General features: G+C 43.4%; 2 protein-coding genes across 4 annotated transcripts in view; one reads left to right on the forward strand and one right to left on the reverse strand.

The window, feature by feature from the left end:
* vps35 (VPS35 retromer complex component) lies at nt 1-27670 on the reverse strand. Of its 2 annotated transcripts, none has more exons than XM_053676483.1 (17): nt 27567-27670; nt 26261-26359; nt 24529-24625; nt 22969-23092; nt 20328-20510; nt 19376-19589; nt 17568-17651; nt 17201-17310; nt 16991-17087; nt 16750-16898; nt 15549-15756; nt 13461-13616; nt 12607-12729; nt 11033-11212; nt 10128-10367; nt 3830-3973; nt 1-1452 (listed from the first exon to the last, which is right to left on the reverse strand). In XM_053676483.1, exons 1-17 carry the CDS (start codon nt 27567-27569, stop codon nt 1273-1275), a joined length of 2391 nt encoding a protein of 796 aa, XP_053532458.1. In that variant the 5' UTR covers nt 27570-27670; the 3' UTR covers nt 1-1272. The 2 variants fall into 2 exon arrangements, with proteins under 2 accessions (XP_053532458.1, XP_053532457.1); XM_053676482.1 differs by lacking the exon at nt 27567-27670 and adding an exon at nt 27374-27406.
* cdca9 (cell division cycle associated 9) overlaps nt 1-27825 on the forward strand; it is a 155537-nt gene that overhangs the window by 38421 nt on the left and 89291 nt on the right. The gene's annotated exons all lie outside the window — the stretch shown is intronic.

Consider the following 27825-nt stretch of genomic DNA (forward strand, 5'->3'; position numbering starts at 1 on the left):
TCACAGGGTTAATGTTCTGTTTATTTGCGCAAAGGACATGAAATCAACGATACTCTGGTTTTTAGCCGATTTACAATCAGATTATACACAATATATGACTAGGGGACAGAGGGAAGTAATGAGTTAAAAAATATAAGGGAACATGATGTACAGAGCTGGAGGCTGAGGAAACTGATAGCCGCCACGCACGCACGCACACACACACGCACACACGCACGCACGCACGCACGCACGCACGCGTCTGCCTCCGCTCTGTAGGAAAGCCAACGCACCAGCATGTGACACAAACACACACCATTTCATCTCTTCACATTTTACTCCAGCGTAGACCGACAACACCGCCACGGAAATAAACAGACTGGAAAAGCGAGAGAGAGAGAGAGAATATAAAACTGAGTGAAGGACACAGAGAGATGACAGAAAAATGGAGAAAAACTGGCAGCATGGATTCTCTTGAAGTGCAGGGGTACGGAAAAAAAAAGAAAAAAAGAAAAGAAAAAAAAAGAGGGAGGAAAAAAAAAAAGAGAAAAAAAAAAAAAAAAAAGCAGCACATCCTAATGAACCGCCACACAGACACACGGAGCAAACAAAAACAAATCCCCGGGAAGAAAGAAACGACAAAAGAGGAAAAAAACTAAGTAAGAAAGAATAAATAATAATAATAAAAAAACAATAACCAGAGGAAGAGAGAAAACAAAGAGAAAATAAATAGAAAAGAAAATGTTAATTTTCTTTTTGCGATTACAGAAAGACAAAAAAATAAAAATAAACAGAAAAAGAAAGAAGGAATGGCAATAAACAATAAATAGAAAAAAGGGAAAAAGATAGAAAAATAGAGAAAAAATGAAAAAATGAGAAAGAAAACAACGTATTAATTCTCTCCTTTATTTATAGAAAGAGAAAAAGAACGAAAGAAAGGGGGAAAAAGAAAAAAGAAAAACAGGAAAAAGGAGAGAAAGAAAAAAGGAAAACAAAACTAATTTTCTTTGTTTATTTGTAGAAAAAAAAAACAAAAGGAGAAAGAGAAAGAAAGAGCAAACGAAGAGCAGTAACAGACGGCGGCTGGGTTTGGTTTTCTATTAACTGGAGCAGATGTTCGGGTGTAACACACACACACACACACACACACACACACACACACACACACACACACACACACACACACACACACACACACACTCTCTCTCTCTCTCTCTCTCTCTCTCTGTATGTCTATAGGGGTGTGTACACAGACAGATGTAGGTATGTGTGTTTAGTGAAGGGGCGTGGCCTCTACAGCACCAGCCCCTCGTAGGCGGGGCCCTCTGACTCGGGCGACTCCCTCTGCAGGCGCAGGTGCTCCAGTGTGTTGTGGAAGTGTTTGTTGATCTGCTCCGTCTCCTCGCTCGCCTCCAGGTTGGGCAGGTCCTCACGGATCTTCTGGATCAACTGGTTCAGGACCTGAACGGTCACCTGTGGAGGACACACACACACACACACACACACACACACACACACACACACACACACACACACACACACACACACACACACACAAAGATGAACTCAGGAATGCAGCTGAATATTAATGCATCTTAATGAATTAAAGAATAACATTAAAGAACTTAAAGAACTTATAGAATGACATTCACAAAACATCCCTTTAAATGGATAAAGAGTGTGACAAGTTCCCTCACCAGTCTCTCGGTTTTCTCTCGACGTTAACACGAATAAACAAACAAACAAACAAACAAACAAACACTGTCTGAAAAATACTAGTGACCAGAAATGCAACGAGATGAAATGAAAGCATGGTGGAAATGTGTGTGTGTGTGTGTGTGTGTGTGTGTGTGTGTGTGTGTGTGTGTGTGTGTGTGTGTGTGTGTGTGTGTGATCTCCTGTTAAATTACAGCATAAGAGAGGTCTGCCTCTTCACCGGAGAGGCCGACCGAGATGAAGCGGTAATGAGAAGCAGGCTGCAGCTGGGAACACCTGGAGTGCACGAGTGAGGGCGAGATGGGACAGGCAGAAAAAGAGAGAGTAGTTTTCTCTCCTAATCAGTGGTGTGCGATGGGTTGTGGTGACCGTGATGTGCTCCGGGAGGCAGCGCGTCGCTCGGAAACACTCCTCTCCAGGAAGCATAGCGCACGACCGTACAAACTGGTGTCCTTGTGATGATTAGAGCGCATGCAGCACCTACTGTACGTGGCACAAGGACCATCCCGGACTTCCAACAAACAAACAAAACACCACCACGATCGCATCTTGATTCACGGCATCTTTATAATCAGTTAGACGTACACTCCATGTTTATCCCCCCCCCAAAAAATATCATGCACACGGAACACGGAACGACGTCTCTGGGAACGCGTTAACCCTAGGGGGCGCTAATCAGCCGCAAAGACTTCTGTTATGAACTGGAGTGAAGTGGTCCCATATCGCTACGTTCCCGAGTGTTTTATTCCTCTTACACGACAGCTCTCATCACTTGGCAACGATTACAATTTTTATTTATTAAAGATCAGTAAAAGCTCTCCAAGCTGGTGTTAAACCGTCGTTAGAAATAACCCAGATAACTGACATCAGGATATGTTTTACGCTACCACTTCGAGGCTTTGTAGCGTAGTTAATTCGATTTCCATGAGCAGCGCGCTGCAGATTTTACTTGCCCTCTGAGCTCGGTAACGGATTTATGATTTATCCGGCTCCAGAAATATTTCAAATGGATTTTATGGATATTTATGCTGGATGAAGTTAAAGGACTAATAAACACAGCATGAGAAACCGCTGAAGATGGACCGAGATCGAGAGCAGAGTGTTCTGTGTTTACCTGCTGAGATGTTTATATGTTGTGCCCTCACTCACCACCACCCCCCCCCCCCCACACACAAACACACACACACACACGCGCGCGCGCACCTCTTTCATCCCAGTGCATTTCTGGTCCTCGAGATTTCAGATATGACCTAAAACCTATTGATTTTACTGCAAAAATGGTGCGAGTGCCTGTGTGTGCGTGTGTGTGTGTGTGTGCGCGTGTGTGTGTGTTCCTGCTGGATAAATCAAAGAATGAATGACCACCGAATGCGAGACCGAGATAGCATGCTGGTTCAGTATGTTTGGTTCTCTTTGATCATTTCACAGTGAACTCAATATTTAGAAACACACACACACACACACACACACACACCTTTTTCAGGTTATATGTAGGTCTTGATTCTACACCTTCATGTTTACTCTGACATTGTATTAAGAAAACCTTTCAAAACTCATGAGAACATATTTATCTCGTATCCACCACGTCAGCGCATTCAGAAACACACACCTGGGCTGTAGTAGAGGGGAGCGAACGAGCGGGCGGAATAATTTCACTCGTTTGGCAAGAATATATTGGGTTTTTTAAGTGGAAAAAGGGCAAAGAGCAGTTCGTTTCGTCTGGTGCTGGAGCGTGGTGATGCGCTCGGGGTCGGAGAGGGTTAAATGCGCAGCAGGACAGGAACGCAAAACAGTAAACAATGAGAAACTGAAACGATTTTTAAAACTGTGATGAAAAACTTAATAAATAATAATAATAATAATAATAATAATAATAATAATAATAACAACAACAGTTTTCATCAGATAAACAATTACACACTGAAATCGAAAGAAGCTTCTGTCCAAATCGTGCTCAGGATAATTCAGTGTCGTGCAGATGCTGTGTAGACCCGAGATGGCTGCCATGATGTTCCAGTGTTCGGCTTGAGAAGAGACACTAAATCGTCTCTACCGTTAAATATACTGGATTTTCCCCTTAAGTATTTCATTAACCGTAGCGTAGGGGAGGACAGAAAGAAAGAGTCGAGCGTACCGCGTCGTTCTCGCGCTCGTAGAAACACACGTAGCGGTTGAGGATCTCGATGAACAGCTGCACCTGCAGAGACGGGTCCATGCACTGGTTGGCGATCTTCAGGGCCTTCTTCAAGCATTCCATCACACGCTTCCCGTCACGGATCTGTCACACACGCGCACAGAGAGAGAGAGAGAGAGAGAGAGAGAGAGAGAGAGAGAGAGAGAGAGAGAGAGAGAGAGGGTGAGCATCTGCAAAACATCCTCACAAAACTATTTCCATCGATGTCAATGATTCAGTTCAGGAAGCATGAATCAGCTCTTTAAAAAGACTCTGCATGAGAGAGATGCTTCGAGCTCTACTCTGTCTCCTGGCTCCCTAAATCCGTCGCCAAGGGCGACGGTACAGAATCGCGGCGCGGTGTTGTGCGGCGAGACGAAACAGAAGACCTCCGCTCGCTTTGTAATTGTTACAGAACGCCGTGTTTGTGCTGAAATTCAGCACATTAGCCGAGTCTTTGTGAACCGCTGAAGAAACGGGGTCGTTTTGTTCCGAGCAGAACATCGTGTAACGAGAAATGACAAAAGAAACGTAAAAATTTTTTACAAAATGTAAAGAAGCAGCAGGCCATGTGATGCGCGTGCACGACTCCAGCGAAAAGTGACGGATTCGATGCAAATTAGGTATGACGGATCGGAGCGGTTGGCTCGAATGATCCGCGGAACCATCCTACGGCGTGCGTGGGCCGGCGTCTCTCCGGTTCCTCACTGTATCGCGCGAGCTTTTGTACCCGGTCCGTATTCAGCCTTCAGAACGCTGCATACTGCTCGCTTCGTAAACCGTACACGACGTACGCCGCACGTTAACGTTCATCACCAGCTCCTCCGTACATATAGCTACAGATGTTAAGTATCAGAACGCTCCGGATCGTTCTGTCCTTTAGTCCGGTCGTGTTTTGGTGATTAATCCTGCGTTACTCACCTCAACACCATCATCATCATCATCATCATCATCGTCAGACCAGATGATGACTTAAAAATAAAATCATGCTGGTTTTGTGCAGGAAAGGCGCTCTCTGAATAAATCACGGAAATGGGCGTGTCTTCACGACGTCCCACTGTGGGCTACGACTCATTTTAATATGAACCGCAGTAATGCACTCGATCGTTAGTAGGTCACGTGACCATACGCGAACACGTCTGAAGGCTGTTCCTGTCCTAGGAAACACTCTTCTGTCGGGGGGGGGGGGGGGGGGGGGGGGGGGGATGAACGTCGGCTTGTACTATACTTCGTGTTCATACTGAAGACTTAAGAGATTGATAAAACGGGTTTATAATAACAGGTACACGGGGAGTTCCACACGGCGTTTATAGCGACACCTTCCGTCTCGGTGACCGCGTATGAATCCGTAAAATGACAAAACGTTCGGGAATGAACCTCCGCAAACACTCGCAGCTCTTTATTAAAATGTTCAGTGCTTTTTCCTCGATGAAGGTCTGACGGAATTATTCTAGAGGGAATTTCAGAAGGTCGCCCCTCCCGGCTCTACGGCACCGCGGCGCGGCTGCACGATTAGCGCCGGCGTCCCGGACGTTAGATAGAAATGCAAATGAGCGGATAAAAACGCGTGATGGGATGAAGCCTGTGCAAGACTTTCGCTTCAAGATGAAAAGATTAATCAAATGGGATCACGCACACGGCGTCCAGCCGAGCCGTCTCTCAGGTTGAACTCGACGGCAAATCAAATTCAATACTGTGCAAATGGAGCAGGGGTTCAAAAAAAAAAAAACAAAAAAAAAAACGAAAGGGAGGAAAGTCGTGACATTTCCGACACTCATCTCCACGTTAATATGCCGTTCCTGCTCCGGAAGATCACAGGCTCACAGCTCTTCCGTTCGAACTCAGATCCACTTTTCCCTTACAGAACACACTTCTCTCTACACACACTCGCGCTCACAACTTGTTCTAGACGGCCGTCCGTAATCAACCGGGATTCGTTTTATCTTTCGCCCCCCCCCCCCAAACGAGATCGAAACAAAAAGCCATCATTCTGACGAGCTCCTCTGTGAACGGCACGCGTGGACACCGGCAGTCAGAAAGTGATCAGAAACCGAGATGTGTTTACATTCCTATCGAACTGATTTTGAATTATGATGTGAACACGTGTTTATGAAAGCGAAAAAAACACACAAACAAAAGTCAGAGTAAGAGAACGTTTCTTCGTTCCTGTCATTCAGTACGTCGTTTACACGGACAGCGATAATCCGATATGAATCCGATCTAGACGATACTCTGAGAAACTAGCATGTAAACGGAGATTATTGAGGACCTTAATCTGATTAAAGTCACACTCGGAGTAAACACAGATGGAATGAAGACGTGTGGAGTGTTCCTGTTTTAGTCGCGTTATCGACGTGCGTTACAGACACGTACACACGTTACTCACGCTATTAACGTCGTGGGAGTTTTCACCGCATCGTGCGACAGGACACGTACACACACGGCAGCGCTCGACCGTTTGACGCCGAACGAGACAGCACGGCTGCGTCCCAAACCGCGTACTTACATACTGTATAGTAGGAGAGATACACACATTTTGGCTACTATATAGTAGGAGAGATGCTTGTGTTACGGAGTGTCATTTATTGTACCTCCCGGCACCCCTGGGGCATCTCCTTCTGTTTACCACATCATCATCATCATCATCATCATCATCATCTCCACCATCGTTTAATAAACATTTGAAATAAAACTCAGAACACAGTACTCTAAAGTTCACGAGTCATTTCCGTGTTTTCAGGTTTAATTAGTGCTTCACCCCAGAGTGTGTTTTTCGCCATTCTCACTTCTGTATAAATAAATAAATTCCTAATTACTGTCTAATTTCGGTCAGCACCTCTGGGTAAACACGTAGCAGGAACTTTTATTGAGTGCTGCCAGTATGAGATCCTGCGCCGTGGAGAGCTGAGCTATTTAAAGCCCCTCAAACACATCCAGAATACATCATCATCATTATTATCATTATTATCATTATTATTATTATTATTATTATTATTATATTTACTCTCTCGTTTTTCGTAACCAGGCGTTTTAGATCCTGGAGCTGTTTGAAACGTTTCCCCTGATGAACCCCGAACATTTCATTTCTGCTTTCGGGATCATCTCTGAAAATTATTCATGCACCATCACTGCACGCGTCTCAAGTCTAACACACACTCCGTAAATAACTCTCCAACAGCTGGATTTGTGTAAAAGGAGTAACGATTAGATAGAGAGAAAGAGAGATAGATAAAGAGATAGAGAGAGATAGACGGAGAGATAGCTAGAGAACATGATCAATAAAATCTTACAGTGTGCTACCAGCTGAAGGACCTCCACAGGAACAGCTAAACGAGGAATAATCCAAAACATCTGGTTTCAACTTTTTGCTCATAAATCTCCTTCCACGCCAAAGATCAATCCATCAATAAAGCAAATCACACCGTCCTCTGATGGCTCCGTCCCCTCCGGCGTCCAAGTGCAAACACTTTACTTCTCAATGCAACAGTGATTTAGACCAAAGCGCTGCTGGAATCTGATTGGTCAGAAGGTGCTGATAAATTTCCCATAACACCAGGTTGATATTAATGCGCTCCTTCTAACGCGTAATGGTTTCTATAGTAACGGATCATTCACGGGAACTTGTACCGCACTAATAATAAACAGATTTTTTTAAAATGTGTCTAATCGTTGACGTGGGGAAGATTTCAATAAGGAGACGTTTAATTTAGATTTATGGAAGGAGTCTCCAGCGTCAGCACTCTAACACTCTGAGGTAAAGCTCGGACCCGCCCCGGACATGTTCAGGACAGAGGAGGTTACGCCTCGTGGTTTCTCACGAACTGTGGTTTTTTTAAGGTTGGTGAAAGAAGACAGTTTATAGCTGCTATAACGCAACAACAACAACAACAACAACAACAACAACAACAACGGTAACCAAGTTTTTCCATGGACGTTCCAAAACAGTCAACGTAACTACGTACGACGCCTCACTCTTTAATAAATATTTAACAAATTGTTGTGATATTAAGAGGACACAACAGCAGACTATTGAGAACAGTACAAGGAGGTTTGGGATGTTGCCATGGTAACCCATGTCTTAGCTTTACTCTAGGATAATTTCAGTCAATCACAGTAAAATATGTTAATAAATCACACTTTTGTACACTGTAGATATATAAAGAGCCTTTCTGTCACCTCCAACCTCAACAAACCGCTCTGTGTTGGAAATTCTTCCCGTCCAGAACCGCCAGAACAGAGGAAAAAGACCATTTTCACATTTTTTTTTATTTTTTAAAAAGCACACTAATTATCGTGTCCGCACTACACGCATCAATCGTATGATAATTAATCCGGTTTGACACACGGCTGCAGTCGCTCCGCTGTCTGTGTGCTATTTTTAGAGGCTAATTTGAGCTCGTGGGATGTTTCCTTCTCCAATCCTCAGGACAAAACCCAGTCCACTCCTGCTGCCAGTGACAACAGGAAGTGCTGCTGCTGCTGCTGCTGTGATTCGCCACCTCATCATCCTCACTGGTTTATTTTAAAAAAGGAAAATAAAAAGCAGACCGAATCTATCGACAGAAACGCCTACAAATAAACAGGCAGAATATTCGTATCGTATCGTTATTTTGCCCCGCCCTACTCAATGGAACACTCTGGAAGCTGTTTTTTAATAGATTTTTTTTTTTTAAAGGAAAAAGAAGATGAAGAAGAAGAAAATTAAGAAGATGATGATGATGAAGAAGAAGACTAAAAAGAGACAGATGGTGGTGTTCTTAAGACAACAAAACCTCCTCGATGAACTGATCCAAACAGGAATATGGGTGAAAGGAGCCCTGGTACAAGTTTCCCCTCTGTCTGCAACCGTCATCTCTAATGTCCCCCGTTCGTTCAAGATGAAGTGATAATGAAGGAGCCGGCCCGCTTCGGCAAGTTCGCCAGACCGACCGGAATGATTTCACTCGGCGGTGAAGCACGTCTCGTCTTTCTGTAGATGCAAACGCTGGGATAGCAACTACATCCTGTTTGATACCACGGAACATCCGAGATGCTTCGACCGCGGAGACATCGGACACAAGAAGTTCGTCTGTCCGCACAGAGCACCGGGGAGCCGGAGTCTGGAGTTAACGACGCAGAGCGGTGACACACCGGAACCAGTACTAAAAAAGGTCAGTAACCAACACAACAGACTCCTGAACACAGACTCCATCTCTTCGACCGACGCTAACAATGGTGCAGATGTTACTGTAAACATCATCACAGACACCGGGGATAGCGTTAGCGTTAACGTTAATGTTAATAACCACCCGGGCCTCAATGACTGCACTGACCCTGTAAAGCAGCAGCAAAAGAAGAAACCACACGAGCCCACACGAGCCCACACGAGCCCACACGAGCCCACACGAGCCCACACGAGCCCACACGGAGACAAAACTGCACCGCCGAGTTAAAGAACAATAAAGCTGAGCTGGAAACAGGGGGAGAGAAGATATACAAGGTGGTGGAATCGTCCAAACGGCCACAGCAGGAGAACCCGAGTCCAGAGTGCAGCGCAGGAGATACAGGAGGGGAACTGCTCACAGAAAAGGAGGAGGCAGAGGTCAAGCCAGATCAGCCGAATAACTTCGACTTTTCTGAACAACTTTACACCACAGAACAGATTCACCGGGTTTTAGAACTGACCAAAGGTCCACGGAGACGGTTCGGACTGAGGAGATGGACATCAGCTGCAAGAAAGACTTTATTATAAACAGGACTGTGGACTTTTCATACAGGTTTATGGACTATACGGGATTTACAGCTAGACTGAAGGGGTTTGGGGTTCTTCTTTCAAAAAAATTGTAAATCTGGAAACACTCTACACTGGTGCATTAAAGGCATCTTAAAAAGTCAAAAGTCTCTCCCCAGAGTCGTGTTTTTTTACCCAAGGTTTAATATCTCTCCCGCTCTCTCTTTTTTTCCCTCTCTGAGAGAGCGAGTGAGAGAGAGAACGAGAGAGAGAGAATCATGTTTCTTTACCCATGGTTTAATCTCTCTCTCGAGTCGTGTTTCTTTACCTGTGGTTTATCTCACCATCGATCCTCTCTCGTACTCTCCATTTCCCCATGCTTTGAACTTCAGTACAAAGATGGTGGGCACACCCACAGACACCCATACGGGCCCACCCACAGGCCCACCCACAGGATCCACCCAAGTGCCCACACACAGACACCCATACGGGCCCACCCACGGGCCTACCCGCAGGCACACCTATGGGCCCACATACAGGCACACCCACCTCATCTCCGTTTTTGTCAGTGTTGCGTCCGGACCAGAAGAGGTGAGCACAGATGCTGACGGCGCGGCACTGGTCAGGTTTTTTCAGCAGTTTGGAGGCAGCGAGAGCGCACTGGGTTCTCAGAGGCTCGTGGTTCTCCTCGCTGAAACAGCGCATGCGCTCGAACGTCCCGATGATCAGCGTGATGGCGGCAAGCTGGGCCTTAGAGTCACTGATCTCATCCTCATAGAGAGAGAACGCCTGAGAGAGAGAGAGAGAGAGAGAGAGAGAGAGAGACACATTATACCATGGGTAAAGAAACATGACTCTGGAGAGAGTGAGAGAGAGACAGAAGGACCTCTGAGTCAGAGGCAATGAGAGCAAAAAAGAAAAAAAGACAGACTGAGGGAACAAGACAGAAAAACATTGTGATTGATGGATAAAACAAAAGACGGCAAGATACAAAGAGAGGAAGAGAGACATACAGTGAAACAGAGATAGAAAGACAGACAGGTGAAGAAGCAGACAGACATACAGACACAGAGAGAGAGAACCAGACAGTTGCAGCCAGATAGAAAGACAGGCAGAAGAGACAGACAGATGCAGAAGAGACACTCACACAAGCAGACAGACAGACAGACAGAGAGGCAGACAGATGTTCTTTAGGACTAACAGGAACATTCAGTTGCAGCATTTTCCCTCAGGCTTAAAACTTTCTTTAAAAACATTTTCTTTTTCGGAGGAACTTTTCTTTTCGAGAGAGGACAGTACACACACACACACACACACACACACACACACACACACACACACACACACGTGTCCACTTTTCACCTCCTTCTGCCCCCGAGCGTCTCACTGTGAGCCATCATTTCTCTGTCTAAACCCCCCCGTCGTCTCCCAGCCTGAAGACGCCGCTTCGGTACCTGGGACATGAACTCGTAGGCGACGGTCTCGTGGTTCTCGAAGCCGATCTCTCCGGCGGCGAGCGCCCCCTGCAGGAAGAGACGCAGCGGCAGCTCGGCCAGCTCGGCCTTGATCAGCGCGCTGATGGTCTGATGGGCGAAGGAGAAGATCTTCTGGCACTTCTTCTCCCACTTATCGTCCTGCAGAGAGAGGAAAAACAGACAGAGAGAAAAGAAGACTGATTCAGAGAACTGATGAGTCACTCCAGTGGGTTGGAGTTAAAAATAAATAAATAAATAAATAAAATCAATTCTGGATGGTTCTCTGAAGGTTCCAAATCAGAAGACGGGACAAGACAAGAAAGAAAATTTCATCTCATTTAAGCCGTTTTTTTTTTTTTTTTTTTTTTTTATGAAATGCCTCAGGATTAGGGCTGATGACGTTTCAGAGACAGTTTTTGGCTCATTGTCAGTCAGTCAGTGACTCCAGCTGCTGCCGCCTGAGGCGTAACGACCGAGGCAAGAGGAACACGAAACCCACAACACACACTCCCAGCGATGTTAGTTCTTACTCCGTCATTTCACTTCATTTGTTCTCATGAAAATCCCCCAGACTCGAAACGCCAACGTTTTCACACGTCACGCAAAATGCTCGTGACGTCAATCTGAAAGGGGCACGGGTTCGGCTAAAAAAAAAAAAAAAAAAAAAAAATTCAAACTGATCTGACGTTTCTCACGTCATTCACGCCTTTAAACATTAAGAAATAGTCAACACTGAATAATCTGTATTCCAGGAGCAAATAAATAAATAAATAAATAAATCTTTTAGACTCTAAACGTCCAACATTTCACGACTGGGGGAAATGTTTTTTTCTGAATCCAGATGGATGGAAGGAAGAAAGAAACAGAAGGAAAGAATGAGGGGGGGGGAAAAGAGAGCATTCATTCATTCATTCATTCCATCCATCCATGAAGAAGGAGAATGAGGGAGGGGGTGAAGAGGAAAGAAGGCAAGGGCATCCATTTTATCCATCAAGAAAGAAACAAAGAAATAGAAGAAAGAAAGAAAGGAAAGAAAAATAAATGAGGAAGAAAGAGGAAAGAAGGCAAGGGGATCCATTTCATCCATGCGTTAAAAAAATAAAGAGAAAGAAAGAAAGGAAGTAGGGGGGAAAAAAAAAACAAAAAAAAAAAAAAAAAAGAGTAAAAAGAAACAATAACATCCATGCCATCCTTTCATCTATGCATTAAAAATAATGGGAAAAAAAAAAAAAAAAAGATGACAGCATCCAATTCATCCATCCATAAAGAGAGATAAGAAAAGAACTATATTTAATAATCCCCCCCCCCCCCCATGCAAAACTGCTTTAAAAAGGGACAAAAAAAAAAAAAAAAAATGTCAGAATAATTTTTTCAATAATTCTTTAATAAAAGGGTTTTTAATCAGGACCGGACTGAAGTGATCACACCAGCGCTGAGCGCGTTCGTGTGTTCTGAAGGTAATTCACACATGGGAATACAATCACAGTGTTGAGTGTGTGTGTGTGTGTGTGTGTGTGCACGCGTGAGGAGAGAAGTGTGAAGTGGAGATGTACCGAGGAGGCGTTGTCTTTGTAGCGGAAGGCCAGCTGATAAGCGGCGAACACCAGTGGGGGCAGCGTGTAGCGGATCCTCTGATTACCCCCGGCTCCGAAGTGCTTCCTGGCTGTGTTTAATATCTGTAGGAGGTACAAATGAGGATGAGAAACGGTGGGGCGTGTTTGAATAATTCATCGCTCCGTAACAGCGTGATGTCTTCTGTAGGTTCAACAGAATCCATATTCATTAGAGTCTCATTAAGGCAATTTGGAGCTTTCTGTCAAAACAGTGTATATGAGGTGTTCGGACGGGGCTTTACTGAAGAGGAGCTGAGAGAGAGAGAGAGAGAGAGAGAGAGAGAGAGAGAGAGAGAGAGAGAGACACACTGTATGATCGTTTACATAACTTTTCGGAGTACTGTAGTGAGTTATTAGAGTACCGGGGGAGTACCACACACCAGGTACTGTAGTGAGTTATTAGAGTACCGTGGGAGTACCACACACCAGGTACTGTAGTGAGTTATTAGAGTACCGGGGGAGTACCACACACCAGGTACTGTAGTGAGTTATTAGAGTACCGGGGGAGTACCACACACCAGGTACTGTAGTGAGTTATTAGAGTACCGGGGGAGTACCACACACCAGGTACTGTAGTGAGTTATTAGAGTACAGTGGCAGTACCGCACACCAGGTACTGTAATGAGTTATTAGAGTACCGGGGGAGTACCACACACCAGGTACTGTAGTGAGTTATTAGAGTACAGTGGCAGTACCGCACACCAGGTACTGTAATGAGTTATTAGAGTACCGGGGGAGTACCACACATCAGGTACTGTAGTGAGTTATTAGAGTACAGTGGGAGTACCACACACCAGGTACTGTTGGTCCGGATCTTCGGAATGCAGAAGGTGGATGAAGCGGCCCACTAAACTCTGCTCCTCTGCAAAGTCCTCCGGGTCGGGATCCTCTGCAGGCTGATCTGGCTGATCCTGGATCAGTGTGGACACCAGGCTCAGGATCGCATCCACCTGCGCGCACACACACACACACACACACACACACACACACAATCAGCTAAAGACTGACGGGGGGACAGAGAGAGAGAGAGAGAGAGAGAGAGAGAGAGAGAGAGAGAGAGAGAGAGAGACAGGCAGACAGATTTACAGGGCAATAGGGTGCATGCTGCTGCTCAGTGAAACTCTGATAAACACATGGCAGGTAATAAACTTTAATGATCATGCTGAGATCATGATTATACGCTCATCTGAAATCTACACGAGACGCAAATTAAACCGGACCAAGAGCTTTGAAATCACTAAAAAGACGTCCCTTTTTTCCTCCTTATAACCACACACTCCCAAATTCATATACAGCATTTAATATCGAGCTACTTCATCTAGAACAAACATCTTTAAACGGTACATCCCCCCACCCCCACCCCCGCTGATTACGAGTCACCGTGTGTCAGGGAACAGAAATTGGAGAAAAAAAGGAAAAAAAGAAAGGGCCATGGCGGGTCCCTCGTTTAAGGAAAGGAGCAAAATCAATACGTCTCTGCCTGTAATGGAGGCTCAGGGGAGAGGGGGAGGGGGGAGAGATAGAGAGAGAGAGACAGAGCGAGGTGGGTCACGTCTCAGCACTTATTGACATTTTCTCTACCTGATCAGCTTTTATAACCAGCACCGCAATATGGCTCTGGAGAAAAGCGCAACACACACACACACACACACACACGATGGAATGAAGCAGTGTCCATTTAAAACCCATTCACACACACACACACACACACCACAAATACGTTCATATACGTGACACTGAGTGAGTGTGAAAACAAGCTAGCATCAAACTACTTTAAAGAAAGTTTAAAACTCTAGATCTCGTTCTCCACCAACAATTATTATACCACCCACACACCCACACACGCACACATGCACACACAGAAGAGGTTAATAATGTGGGCTGGAGTTGCAGCCTAGAGCTAGAGAAGTTCCTCTAATCTTAGGGCACCGTATTTACAAATCAATAACTCGCTCTGCGTTGGGGAAAATGAAAACGTGAAGAGCCGAGAGAGTAAACACAGGCCGTGCGATTAATGTAAATCACCCTGAGTTGTGAGGTTTAATAAAGTCGTCACGTCTGTCGAGCACGCGCGCCAGAACAGACGTCTTCATCGACGGGCAAGCGAATAACCGAGCGTCTTCCTGTGACGTGCGTGCGAATGCTTTCTGATCGCGGCGGCAATTCATAAAAACGCCCGTTTTAGGACCTGCTGACATGCTGAGAACAGATCTTCGGTGTGTCCTCCGCCTCGCTGCGGTTCTTTAAGAAAGCGAGAACAATCACGACAGTCACACTGGGGCTCGAGAGCATCCGAGCGAGGCGGTGAGAAAGCAATCTGACTCCGAATCGACTCTCCACAGGAAGCGAATCCAAAAATGCCACACGTTTTGGGTTGCGGAATTTGTTTTGGGAGACGATTGTTGATTTATTTGTTACTATTTCGAGCTGCTAACCCGAGCCGGAGGACAGAGCGTGCTGACCGACGGATGAAAGAGGTTTACAAGTACACCTTCAGCCTTACGCGCTCTTCAACAGGGTGTTAACATTCTTATTTGGTTCCTTTTTTTACGCGCCGACGTGCTAGCAGGCGCACTGACGCTCGTAATTCGTGCATGTTTATCGGCCTCTGGTCTCCATCAGGGTGAGCTTCTGAGCACAGCACCGCTGTCGGATAAAGATCTTTTCCTTAATCTCAATCTTTACCTTTCTCAAACCCTGCTGTATCTGATCCCCTGTGAGAATAAACCACCATCCAGGGATCACCTGCTCACCGGTGGACTGACCGAAGGGGTGCCAATACATTATGTATAGCGAGAGTCGATAACTGTACACCTACAGTGCGACCTCTGCTGTAGGGATTGAATATAAAACGTCAGGAGGTCGCGTTCCCGTCTCCGTACCTGCTCCTGGACCAGGATGGTGGTGTTGTAGTCCAGCGTGTTGCTGAGCACGTAGCAGCTCATGCTCTTGCGTGACTCGTAATCGAAGTACTCGAAGAGCGGCGGGAAGTGTTTGAGCTGCAGGACCGTCAGGATGTTGTTGTAGGTGTCCACAGGGATCTTCAGCAGCCTGGTGAGCTCCTTCGATACGGCGCTGCTCGTCGCAATGCTGCACAACAACAACAACAACAACAACAACAACAACAACAACACGCAGATTAATATTAAATCCAGCAATATAAACCTCAATGCCTAAACTTTTTTTTTTTTTTTTAAAGGACGTCACGTGTAAGTATCAGGGCCAATTTTATTTCTTGAGTTGTCAGTCCAGGAACCATTTTAGTTCCTAGAACCAGAAACTTTTGAGACGGAGATAATTCGGTCATTACACGATTTCTAAAAAACGAAAATACGGACCTGTCAAAATGGCAGCCATCTAGCGCTGCTTTCTCTGCACGACTCTCCACCAATTCTTTTTCTTTCTTTTTTTTTTTTTACAGACAAAAGCAACATGCAAACAATGACTGCATGAAAAAAGGAACCGTATTCCCTACAGTGTGTGGCATTTCAGAGAGAGGGAAAAAGAAAAGAAAAGAAAAGAAAAAGGCTTTTACAAATCTGACGTGACCTTAGGCCCAGCGGTGAAGGCGTGGGGAGTGCGACTCTCTGCGTGTAATTAAAGGCGAGCGGGACGGAGAGCCTTTCCTTCAAAACCCCACCGGCTGAGTGGCACAAAGCGCTCGCCCTCTACATTCACAACAAAGCCACGATTCTTTTTTCCTCCCCTCGCTTTAAATAACCTTCCTGCTGACATGAAAGGAAAAAAAAAAAATCTGACAGGGTAAATGCAGAGGCAGTTAATGACTAACCGTCGAGATATTTCTAAATCAAAAATACAGATTTCCCCCTTTACGTATACACGGTAATTGTGATCAGATCGTTTATTAGTGTATTTACGGTAGATGCCATGCTTCACCAGTTACGGTATTTTGATAGCATGGGGATATTATTTGCAGTAATTGCATACCCCCGCCTGTCCTGCAAGCTAAACATGGAGGAAAAAAAAAAAAAAAAAAAACAATCGAAGGGGATTGATTATCCGTTTAACACGGACGACGAAGCGATAGATCTTCTCATTTTTCTAGTCCTCCGATCTACTCACTGCTCCAGGTTGAGTTTGTTGAAGATCTCGACGGTGCTCTCGAGAACCTTGTCTACGTAGTCGACGCGCTCAGGGTAGCACTTCATAGCCAGGTTAATGAGGGACACCTGCAGAGACACGACGTCCTCCGACGGCATGTCCTGACGAGACTGGAACGGCAAATCAAAAAACCCTTTCGTTTTGATATTCCTGTATGTTGATATTTTGATCTTTTCCATGCAGGAGATAAATGGTGATGTACCTGGATGACTGTGGCCACTTGCTGGGAGAAAATATCAAAGAGTTTGATCTCGGCAGGGATTCCAGGTCCGTCTTCTCTGTGGGCAAACAGAGCCAACCTACAGAGAGGTACGGACAAGGTAAACAAGCATAAAATTAAACCAGCCTGCAGGAAATTTTAAACACCTGTATGAAGCAGAGTGTGTGTGTGTGTGTGTGTGTGTCCTGTGACCTGTCAATAAGAGCTATGATGATGTTCTTGACATTGACGTGCTGGTGGAGCTCAGCACACGCTCGGAGAAATGGGTTCAGGGTCTGGAGGTGGAACTCGTCTGGGAAAACCTGTGGAGAAAATGAAAGGCAGTCGGTCAGCGCGAACACACACACACACACACACACCGCTCGCTTTTCTCCTTTAACTGCTTAAAACACAAAAGTATTTTATACGCTTGCGTCTGAACTGGAAAAAGCCCGGCGTGAGGCTCGAGTGAGCCCGAGTGCCCGGAGCAATCAGAGAGCTCGAGGTGACGGGGAAATAAAAACATCGGCGTGAAACGAGGCAGCTGATATGCTTGGCGTTGCGTGTTAATGTTCTCTACCTGTATAATACACTCCATGAGGTACTCCTGTGCCAGAGAATCTCTGCAGTTCACCACCTGCTCCAGGACTCCAGCCAGAACAATCTGAGGAGGAGAACACACGCAGGGTTTCAGTCAGCGCCACATGCCTGAATTACTGCCAACTTTATTTTAAGAAGACATTCAGAACGGTAGTAAATTGCTTTCACTATTCCAATACTACACAAATTTACATTTGATAAATAGATTCAAAACATTTAAGATATTTATTTTACGCTGCAATGACACCATATAAGACACCAGATTTACCAAAGTAGGCTTTTAAGATCTGTAATCCTGACATCTTAAAATTCCCTTCAAGAATTATTATTATAAGTAGACAATTATTGTAATTATGAATAATTAGTGATTACTATGACCCTGTTATTGTACCATATTTAGAGTAGCACTACCGTAACTACACTAAAAAATAAATATTACAATTAGGGCTAATACAATTTGTGCTACATAAGCTATATTTCCCCCGACTATTAAATCCTTATAGGAAATTCATGTGTGTTTAGGAAGCAGGAAGTTGAAATAACATTGGGATATCCGAGTTATAGAAGTGTTATTGTGTCATAAAATACAAGAGCCAATCACATTCCTGTATGCAAATTATAGCCAGGGAAGACAATTTTATTTGCAGATTCATATATGGGTTGTGTTTGTTTTGGGTTTTTGTCATCTAATGACACATTGTTCTCTAGAATTTACAGGTCAAGCACCAGATTATTGAATATTCTTCTTCTTTTTTTCAATTTTTTTTTTTAAAGTACTAAAAAAAACCCCCTCGAGTCTATTTTCAGTCTCCATCACAATCATCGCTAATGAACGGATCCGAACACAAAATCTCTGACCGTGATGTACAAGTGCCTCGCGAAGCATCCGTGGACAGAAATCCCATCAAGAGAACAGCTCAAGAAATAAGAAAAGCCATTAAACACACGGCGCCTCTCTCCTCCTTATTAACGAGGACAATTCAGGACTCAGGACTGTCTTCCCCCAGGCTGTGTTTACTACTTCATTATTTGATTTCATCAGCTCGGTTAGTGCGTCTGCTTTATCCTGATATCCTGTGTAGGAAATGTGTGAAGCGTACTTATTTATAGTTATAAGACATGTTGTAGTATTTAGCATGTAGAATATATTTTAAAAACACAAGCATTAGCGCTAAACTTCAAGTACAGATTCTGGTGAAATCCTCTGGAAATAGAAATGGTGAATTGAAATGTTCGTGCAGTTTTATTTCGTTGGGCAAGCTCAAACTGCAAAAGAAAAAAAACAAACAAACAAAAGCACAATGACGTGGATCACGCAAACTAAAGACACTTGGCGCACATAAACATACGCCGATAACACGAAAATCAACTGCAAGGAACTCCGGGGGGTAAAAACTTTCGTTTTGGACCGTTGTTGGACAAGCAGCCAGTGATTATGCAACATCTAAAACCTTGGGTTCAGCTTTAGAAGATAAAGCGACGATCCGATTAGAGTGGAGACTTCAGAAATAGTATGAATCATGTTCACTTCACAAAGGAATCAAATGATGATTTGATTCGATTCATCAGCTGTTTGATTCAGCAATTCCACCCTCCATAATGAACATAACAATGCATTAAAAGTACTCCTAAAGGACTTCTCAAACTTTTTCCGCCACACTTCCGTGTTACTGACATGCTTAGCCCAATCCATACGATTCAACATAAGATTCGCGCGACACGAGTTGATTCACGGAGGAAAACGAGTGACTCGTTGATCTCTGGTGCTCCCTGCGGTAAAGTCGATACCTGTTTGTATTTCTCGACGTTGACGCCCTCGAGCTGGCTGAGTCGGACGAGGTTTGTGCCGACGAGGATGCGCAGCTCCTGCCGCTCCTTCTCCCGCTTTTCGCGGTCACGACTGTGGCCCTGGTGCTGCATTCGCACCCACAGCTTATTCATCTCAGCAAAGTTCAGCAGGACAAAGTCGATCGAGTCGTTGATGTCGCCGGTCATCTCCTCCCTGCGATGAATAAAGAGCGAGACGTACAGTGTATTACTTAATATACACGTTTATATCTTTTGCCGTAATGATACGTACGGACAGTGCACCGTGTGTCATGCCGTTAAAGGAAAATAATCAGTGAGGAGTTACACTTTTATACCATTCCATACCACAAGCTGATTATTTTTTCAATAAAAGCCAGCATTAATAAGTCACAGCTTCACTTCAGACCACATTACGCTGACACTGGAGACTCCTTCCAGAATTTTTTTACAAAGGTCTCCTTACAGAAATCATCACTATGACGATTACGCATTTTTCTTTGTTAAATAATAATCATGTTTACAGTGTTTACAGTCGAAGACCGAAAACAGTGTGTCAGTTACCATAGAAACGATAACGTATTAGATGGAGCGAACGACTTAATGCGCTACTGTCGGAGCTGATGTTAATATTTCAGAAAAGAAATCTGGGGGGAAAAAAAGAAAAGGGAAAAAATTTTAAATGAGAAAAGATCTTCTCTGAGAAACATAAACGAACGATATTCAAGCGTGACCAAAATAAAGAACTTTAGATTATCCTAGAAGCAAAAACGATGTCCGGAATTAACCGCACGGACGGCGAGGTCATTTTATTAGCCGTCACACACCTGAGGCCATTGACTGTACCGTGTATTAAGATCCTCTCTTTATTTGTCAAGCTGCCGGGAGAAAGGAGAAGGTTAACTCGGGTGTAGACGAAGCGCTTGGCTCTTACTCGGCCTGTTCTCCGTCGTCGGGCAGGATGTTGCGTGTGCACTGCAGCAGGTAGTTCCTCAGGAACAGACCTCTCAGAGGATGCTGAACACCCCGACACATCTCCACCAGATCCTTCAAAATGTCCTTGCGCGACTGAGGGAACGAGCGCACGTACACCACTCCCACCGTTATCAGCAAGTACCTGGAAAGAGAAAGAGGAAAGAGGAACGTGACGGAGCGGACGTTAACGTGGGATCGGACGCCGGCCGTGCAGGTGCGCGAGCGGATAAATCGTCAACGTAAACACGCCGGATATTTATATAGGGTCTGAAATGACAGCTGGGCTTTAAGAGCACGGAGACTGGATGCGTTTTTAATGAGCCGTCTTCCGTGTGCTTTTTTTGCTTCTCGATTTAAAACCAGCCATTAATTCTGACGATCTGTCTGGACAGCCGTCTGAGCGGATATTCCGAACATACGTCTGACCGCGACGACTTATTAAAAGACGAGCGGACCGGAATTCAGAAGAGTGGAAAAACACACTCCGCTGCTTCACCATCGCTCCACTTCTTTCTAATTGAGGACAAAAAAAAAATTTTTGTTCGAGTTATCACTGATGTCTGTTCCCTCACCAGCCTCTCTTCTCTCTCGAAGAAGTCAAAACGTCAAAACACGCGCTTTGTCACGTTTCCGAGTGGATAACACGAAAGCTACGATTTTACCCCTGACACTAGAGACTCCTTCTCTAAACGTCAAATAAACATCTCTTGAAGTGGAGTGTCTGCCGTACAAATCCGAGGAAAATCCAGACCTCGACAGCATGACCGTGTGATTAGCGTTATTTAAAAAATTAGGACTTTTTTTTCCCCAACAAAACGAAAGCACTACTTCACTTCGCCCCCCAGCCCCCCCCGCAGATGCTTCACTTCCTGTGGCTGCACCTGACTCAGCGCTGAGAATCGACACGTGGCAATTTACGCAGATGGGTTACGACACGTCGACGTGACTGACGCAAATGACCGGCCGGAGACCAGGCTGCAGCGCGGATCCTCTGACGATCCGTTCCCACTCTCGCTCGGGATGTTTTTTCAGTTCCTGTGAACTTCACTCTAAACAACGCGCAGCTCTGATCAAATATAAATGAAAGAAAAGTCTAAGACGTAAGACGCACTTTCAGCTCTAGTGCCCGCGCCTCTCAATCTCTCAGCATCCGAAATTCCAGGACTTTCCTCAGTACAGATTTATAAACACGACTATAATACATACATCTCTCCCTCCCTCTCTCTCTCTCTCTCTCTTTCAGCTTATAAAAGACATGATAAACATATCTGGACAAAAATGGCCCTGAACAGGCAGCCAAAAAAAGCAGCTTCATAAATTCCCATCACACTTTTAAATCCATACTCGGTGAAAGCGTCGAGCCAATCGAATGTGGCTCGTTTTAATCGCGAGGTTTTGAAAATAGCAGCGCTCCGTTAGAGCCGTGTTCATAACCTTGAGGAGAAGAAAAAAAAAAAAAAAGAATAAAACAAAAGGAGTAATATTTGTTCGTTTCTTTCACGGCTGCATTTATAAAATCAAATGATCCCACGCCAGGTCGTGACCCTCAGTCTGTGAACCGCAGAGCTTAGAGATTTTACAGAAAAGAAAATATCCTCCTACAAAAGAAAAACCATAACGAGATGATCTTTTCGCTCCCATTTTTTAAAAATAAACACACACACACACGAAACAAGACTACTGTACAAACAATTTGTAAGAAAGAAAGAAAGAAAGAAAGAATTTACCCCCCCCCCCCCCCGGTCATTATTTTGACTTAGCAACTCGTTACTTCAAGGTACTGTCAAATACGATCTACGCCAAAATGACGAGATAATATCTTCAAATGATGAGGTAGTGAGTCAAATTAACAAGTTACTATGTCAAAAGAAAGAGATACTATACTGAAAGATAATATAATGAAATAATGAGTTACTAACTCGGCAAAAACTTCGATATCAAAAAGCAAAATAATGACATGGTATGTCGTCGTTTTTATTTAAGGAGTCAACATGGGAGTTTTTGGAAAGACGACGACAGAAAACCAAAATAATGAGAATTTTTTTGAAACAGTGAGACGCCGAGTCGAAATGACGAGATGATGTCGTGAAGACATGAGATGGTTTTTTTCGAAACGATGAGACTAACTCAAAATAAGGAGATGATACACAGCAATAATGAGTTAGTAAGTCAAAATAATCAGATAATAGACTGAAATAACGAGCGTCCAAAAAAAATGAGAATTTTTTTAAAACCATGAAAACACCAAGTCAAATAAAAAAATAAATAAAACGAGACACTACGTCACAATTATGAGATAATATCTTGAGATAACAAGTCAAAATAACAAGATAACACTAACAACGAGATACTAAGTCAAAATAATGAGATTTTTTTATTATTATTTTTTAAAATAACGACATAGCACCTGAAAGAAACGGCACGCCTTGAGGTTCAGGGCTTCTGTAACACCACGATGCAGTGATCTTGTTAGACTCGATTATTATAACATGAATATTTCAACCCATAACAGCCCTACTTCAGATCCACAGGAGACAGACTAATGAAACCTGTCCCCTGAGGAGTGTGTGTGTGTGTGTGTGTGTGTGTGAGTGACTCACAGTCTGGGGATGATGTTCCCGGCGTACTGTACGAGCTCATACAGGTCGGCCACTTTACGGCCCTTAGCGAACTCGTCGGTCAGGTAAACCTCCAGGTAGTGCAGCTCGTCCGATATGGCCATGTCTAAATCACACACAGGCAACATTTCAATGCTGGAAATTAGGCGCCGAGTGACATGAAACATTCCCATCACGACAATCAGTGCACCTTATTAATCACGCTGTTATCAGCACACAGAAAAACCTGAGCAGCGATCTGGTTAGGGGTTGGCGAGATTATAAAACCATCACGTCACGATATATTTTTATGATACAGTATCTGTCTTACGATATACTGTTTGCTTCATCGGTTTTGATTTTGAGTAAAACATTTATTCGATTTCTACAAAAAAAAAAAAAAAAAAAAAAGGAGAATTTCTTTTAAAACACTTTTAAAATGTCGAAAATATGTTAAAGAATCAACATCGAGTCCGCCGGTCACCCGTCCACGTGCGACACACACACTCACAGTTTGTGAATTTGAGGCTGTTAAGAATATATTAGACCTGTGAAACACTCTAATATCATACACACCATTATCCTGACCTCTGTTACTCCGTTAAGTGTTACTCTTCCCGATCCAACTCGGCCATTTCTTTAAAATTTATATAACTTCAGAGCTAAACTGTATAATTCCTGTACGTGTTAAAATTGTGCAATTTTGTTGGTAAAATATTTCATTGTTTGTTAATTAATTTTTATTAGAAGTCATTTTGTTTTGGATGTGAATATTGGTGTGAATTTGCACGTCATTTTTGATTGATTAAAGCATGTAAAAATCTGTGTTTTATAATAATTCATGCAAAAATAAATAAATAAATAAATTTGTCAACATGAAAAAATTTGTCCTCATTTCCTTTCCTTTATTTATTTATTTATTTTTAAAGTAAGACACCACATAACTTCAGATCCAATGTGTATAATCCCTGTATGTGTTAACTTTTCTGTTCAAATTTGCAAAAGAATGAATCTGATCTTTTTTTTTTTTTTTTTTTAAATGTGTTAAATTTCTATATAAATCTAAAATGTTCCATCGGTGTTGAGAAACTGTCACATAAAGTTCAGACCTAAAAATATTACTGCATACAAATTAGTCTGTATTTTTTCAGCGATAATGTTTTGTGAGGCCAAACATCCATGAAGTTTTACTGCAAGTAATTTTTGGAAAATTTTCATCATTTATGTGAATTCACGTGTTATTTTTGATGAATGACGGCATGCAAAGATCTGTTTTAAAAATAAATTCATGCAAATAAATAAATAAATAAATAAAGAAATCAGTAAAACATAATACATCGCCTGTCCTCGGATTCTTTCCTTTTGTCCTTAATAGGAGGAGCGAAGAAGCGAGGAGACACCGTTTAAGAAACCGACCCGATTACAAACGCTGCTTATTATAACCATACGAACGTATCACGCGCCCGATTATGGACACGCCCCTGAAGCTAAACCCCCCCGGAGAGAGCTGGTTTGATTTCGGGACGGGGTGAACGGTGTTGGACGTTGGTTAAACCCACGTACACAGTTCGTAGTAGCTTTTAGGAGACAGCATGGAGGTCCTGAGCTCCCCCAGCATGTTAGAGGCGTGTTTCAGTGCATCCATCAGCTTGTTCTTGTCCTGAAAAAGAGAAAGCAGTCTCAGAAACGTACACGTCGTTAGCGTGGATGGAAACGGAGATCGGGGAGATTATTCTCGAGAAGTGGTGCGCGAGTAAGACTGCTCATCGGTCTGACCCTCACAACCACATTTAAATTTGAGCCTTACCTTATATTACTTCCGAACGACTTCTTGTTCGTTTAAAGGTGATTAAACGTATTATTAAAGTATGAAATGAATGAACCTTGGATTTGAGCGCACTTTGCTTAAACCCTTAAAATCTCACCGCTAGCTTTTTTTTACTGCTTAATGACCGACTCCGGGTTTTGCGCTCGTGACATTTGAACTCATCGACTTGCGAAACGCCTCACTGTCTGAACACGTTCTGCATAAATGAGTCACGTGACTTCTCAGCCATATTTCAAGCTGAACACTTACACTCAGAATGCAGTCAAGCCAGACGATTCTTTTTTTTTTTTTTTTTTTTTTTTGGAGCAACGATAAAACTAATCACAGATGAAGGGTGAAGTTCTGCGCTCGAATACATCACAGATTCTATCACTTTTAACGTTCGCTTCGATCTCGTCATAAAAGCTGAGGAATTCTGCAACGCAATGTGCGCACGCGTTATAATATAATCATATTAACATAGAGGATTTTTTTTTATTATTTGGTTTTAAATCCGATCATTTGTACTTCTGTGCTTTGTGTTTCGTTGAAAGAATCATGACGTCGGCTGTGACGATGAATCGTCATGCGACTTTATTTTTCCGTTAATGTAGATTGTTTTCAATTGAAGAACTACGATTTTTAACTAAGACAAAATAAAAGTAAAAGGTGGAATTTTTTTTAAAGAATATTTATCAACTAAAAAAGTAAGTAAGTAAATAAATAAATCTCTACAGCATTAATGGCACCGGCATAAAGATTTAAATCTGCACTTTTTACTGTATTTCCGAGGAAAATCACGTGTCACGTCTGCGTTATGGACGACATGTAGGTGTGATGTGTTCACGTGAGCGACAAGTTTTATTGGCTCTGACGTGACATCTAGTGAATGTCGCTTTTATATCTTCCAGATGTACGCAAGATACACAGCGAGTAGGGAGTGCAACGGTTCCCAAAACTCACGGATCGGACCACGCCGCGCTTCTTGAGTCACGGATCGGACCACGCCGCGCTTCTCGAGTCACGGATCGGATCAGCAGAACAACAAAACGCGGGGGGGGGGGGGGGGGGGGGGGGCGAATATAACGTTGCTTTCCAGTTATTAATTAAAGAACACTTACAGCCAGGAACTTCGGCGTATGCATCGAATTTTAAGAAATTATTACTTTAAAAAGTAATACCGGCAGTAAAACCGTCTTTCGCTCTAACTTCGCAGTAACCGGCGGGTCCGTACGGATCCGTCACGCCCCTATCAGTGAGTGTGTGAACAACGCGGCTCGCGCTGCCGTTACTTCTGCACGCGCACGCTAAATCACACGTCGGGTATAAAACAGAACCTTCTGCTTCGCGTCACATCACCGCGACATGGATTACTGTTTTCCTAAAACAACACAACAGACTGAGGAGTTAGTGTAAGACACATTCCTTTGGTTTTTTGCTACACACGCGTACGTTAGTGATGTAACGACGGCGTACAGCGAGTCTTACCAGGCAGCGTTTCATCTGGAAGGACTGCACTTTGACGGCCTGGATCGCCTCGTCCAACAGCTTCTCCTGCTCGTCCTGGGGTGACTGCTGAGTGGTCGGCTGGGAAACGGGGAGAGAGAGAGAGAGAGAGAGAGAGAGAGAGAGAGAGAGAGAGAGAGAGTGGATCAGTTGAGCTCATCACATGACTTACCTACTGATAACAGGTTCAACATAGTTTGGGGAATTTCACTCAAAACAAGTTCAATAGAGAGGTTTGGAGAAATTAATAAATTTTTTCCAAAAAAAAATAAAATAAAACGTTAGTAACAAAAGTTTGCACCCCCCTACCTCTAATTTTACATCTACAAAAACATTTGTTTAATCTGTTAATACTCATGTAATGGCGTGTGTAATTTTTCTGAATGGAAATCCTGTTCAAACTTGCAGCTGGGATCTGATTACAGACTGGACATGATGTCTGCGGGAGACGGCAAAGTAACGTCAGGTTCAAATAAAGATCATTTCTATCATTTTACACAGCAATTTTTTTATTATTCTGTAACATGCCTTTTTTTTAAAAAAAAAATAACTACACATTAATTGGCTAATAAATATCACAGACAAATATTATAACAAACAAAAACACAGTCAATGAACTAAAACAAACCACGGGACATAGGTTTCTCCTACTAATCTGTAATTAAAGAAGTAAACTATCTGATTAATATGTATGAGATTATGAATATTCATTAACCTGGCTTGACAATTAGGCAATGCAGCAATGACAGCTTGCTAGCTTAGCTTCCGTTAGCCACATTTCTTTCCATGTCTACTCCCCTGGCACGACAAATTACACACAAAATCAATAAACCGTTGATTAAATATACCATATTTTATCGCACGAGCCTCAACACACTACAGTGTTGTTTAGATCAGACGTCTAGCTTTGATGCTAACTCTCGGACAGGATTTCCAAAACAACAAACTAGCCGAAGGTTGTGTAACAAAATGTGGTACAATTAAATAAAAGCAAACATATAAAAAACATAAAAGCAAAATAAAACAGAACTCTGCAGTTTATAAAAGATATCAAAATTATCCGACAGAGAGAGAGGGAAAGCAGGATTAGCTTACCTTAGCATAGCCTAGCATATGTAGCCAGGCCGCTGTAATGCCTAAACCCAATCACAGCTAGCTAACGGAATAAACAAGCTAACTGGCTAAACTCTGCCATTTTAGAGTCTTTAATATTTCGTTTTCAGTTACAAGGTTTTATACAAAGTGTGCCATAAAAACGACATGTATACATATTCATTCTTTGACTTACCATGGTGATTAATAAGTGAGCTGTTTTCACTCTGCAGCTCAAAAAAAAATCTCTCAGTCATGTGACTGCTGGAGATCCGCTTAGCTAGCGTCAGCCAAGAGCAAGCTGATTGGCTGAGACGTGTACGCTAGAATGACGCTGATTGGCTGAACCCTGATCATTTGGAGAGCTCGGATTGGTTACACTAGGCACCGTAACAGTTTGTGTTCCTGGGCTGGGAAGTTGTTTTTGAAAATAAAATAAAATAAAATAAAATAAA

Source organism: Ictalurus punctatus, chromosome 27 (genome assembly GCF_001660625.3).
Source record: "Ictalurus punctatus breed USDA103 chromosome 27, Coco_2.0, whole genome shotgun sequence".
NCBI classification, from domain to species: Eukaryota; Metazoa; Chordata; class Actinopteri; order Siluriformes; family Ictaluridae; genus Ictalurus; species Ictalurus punctatus.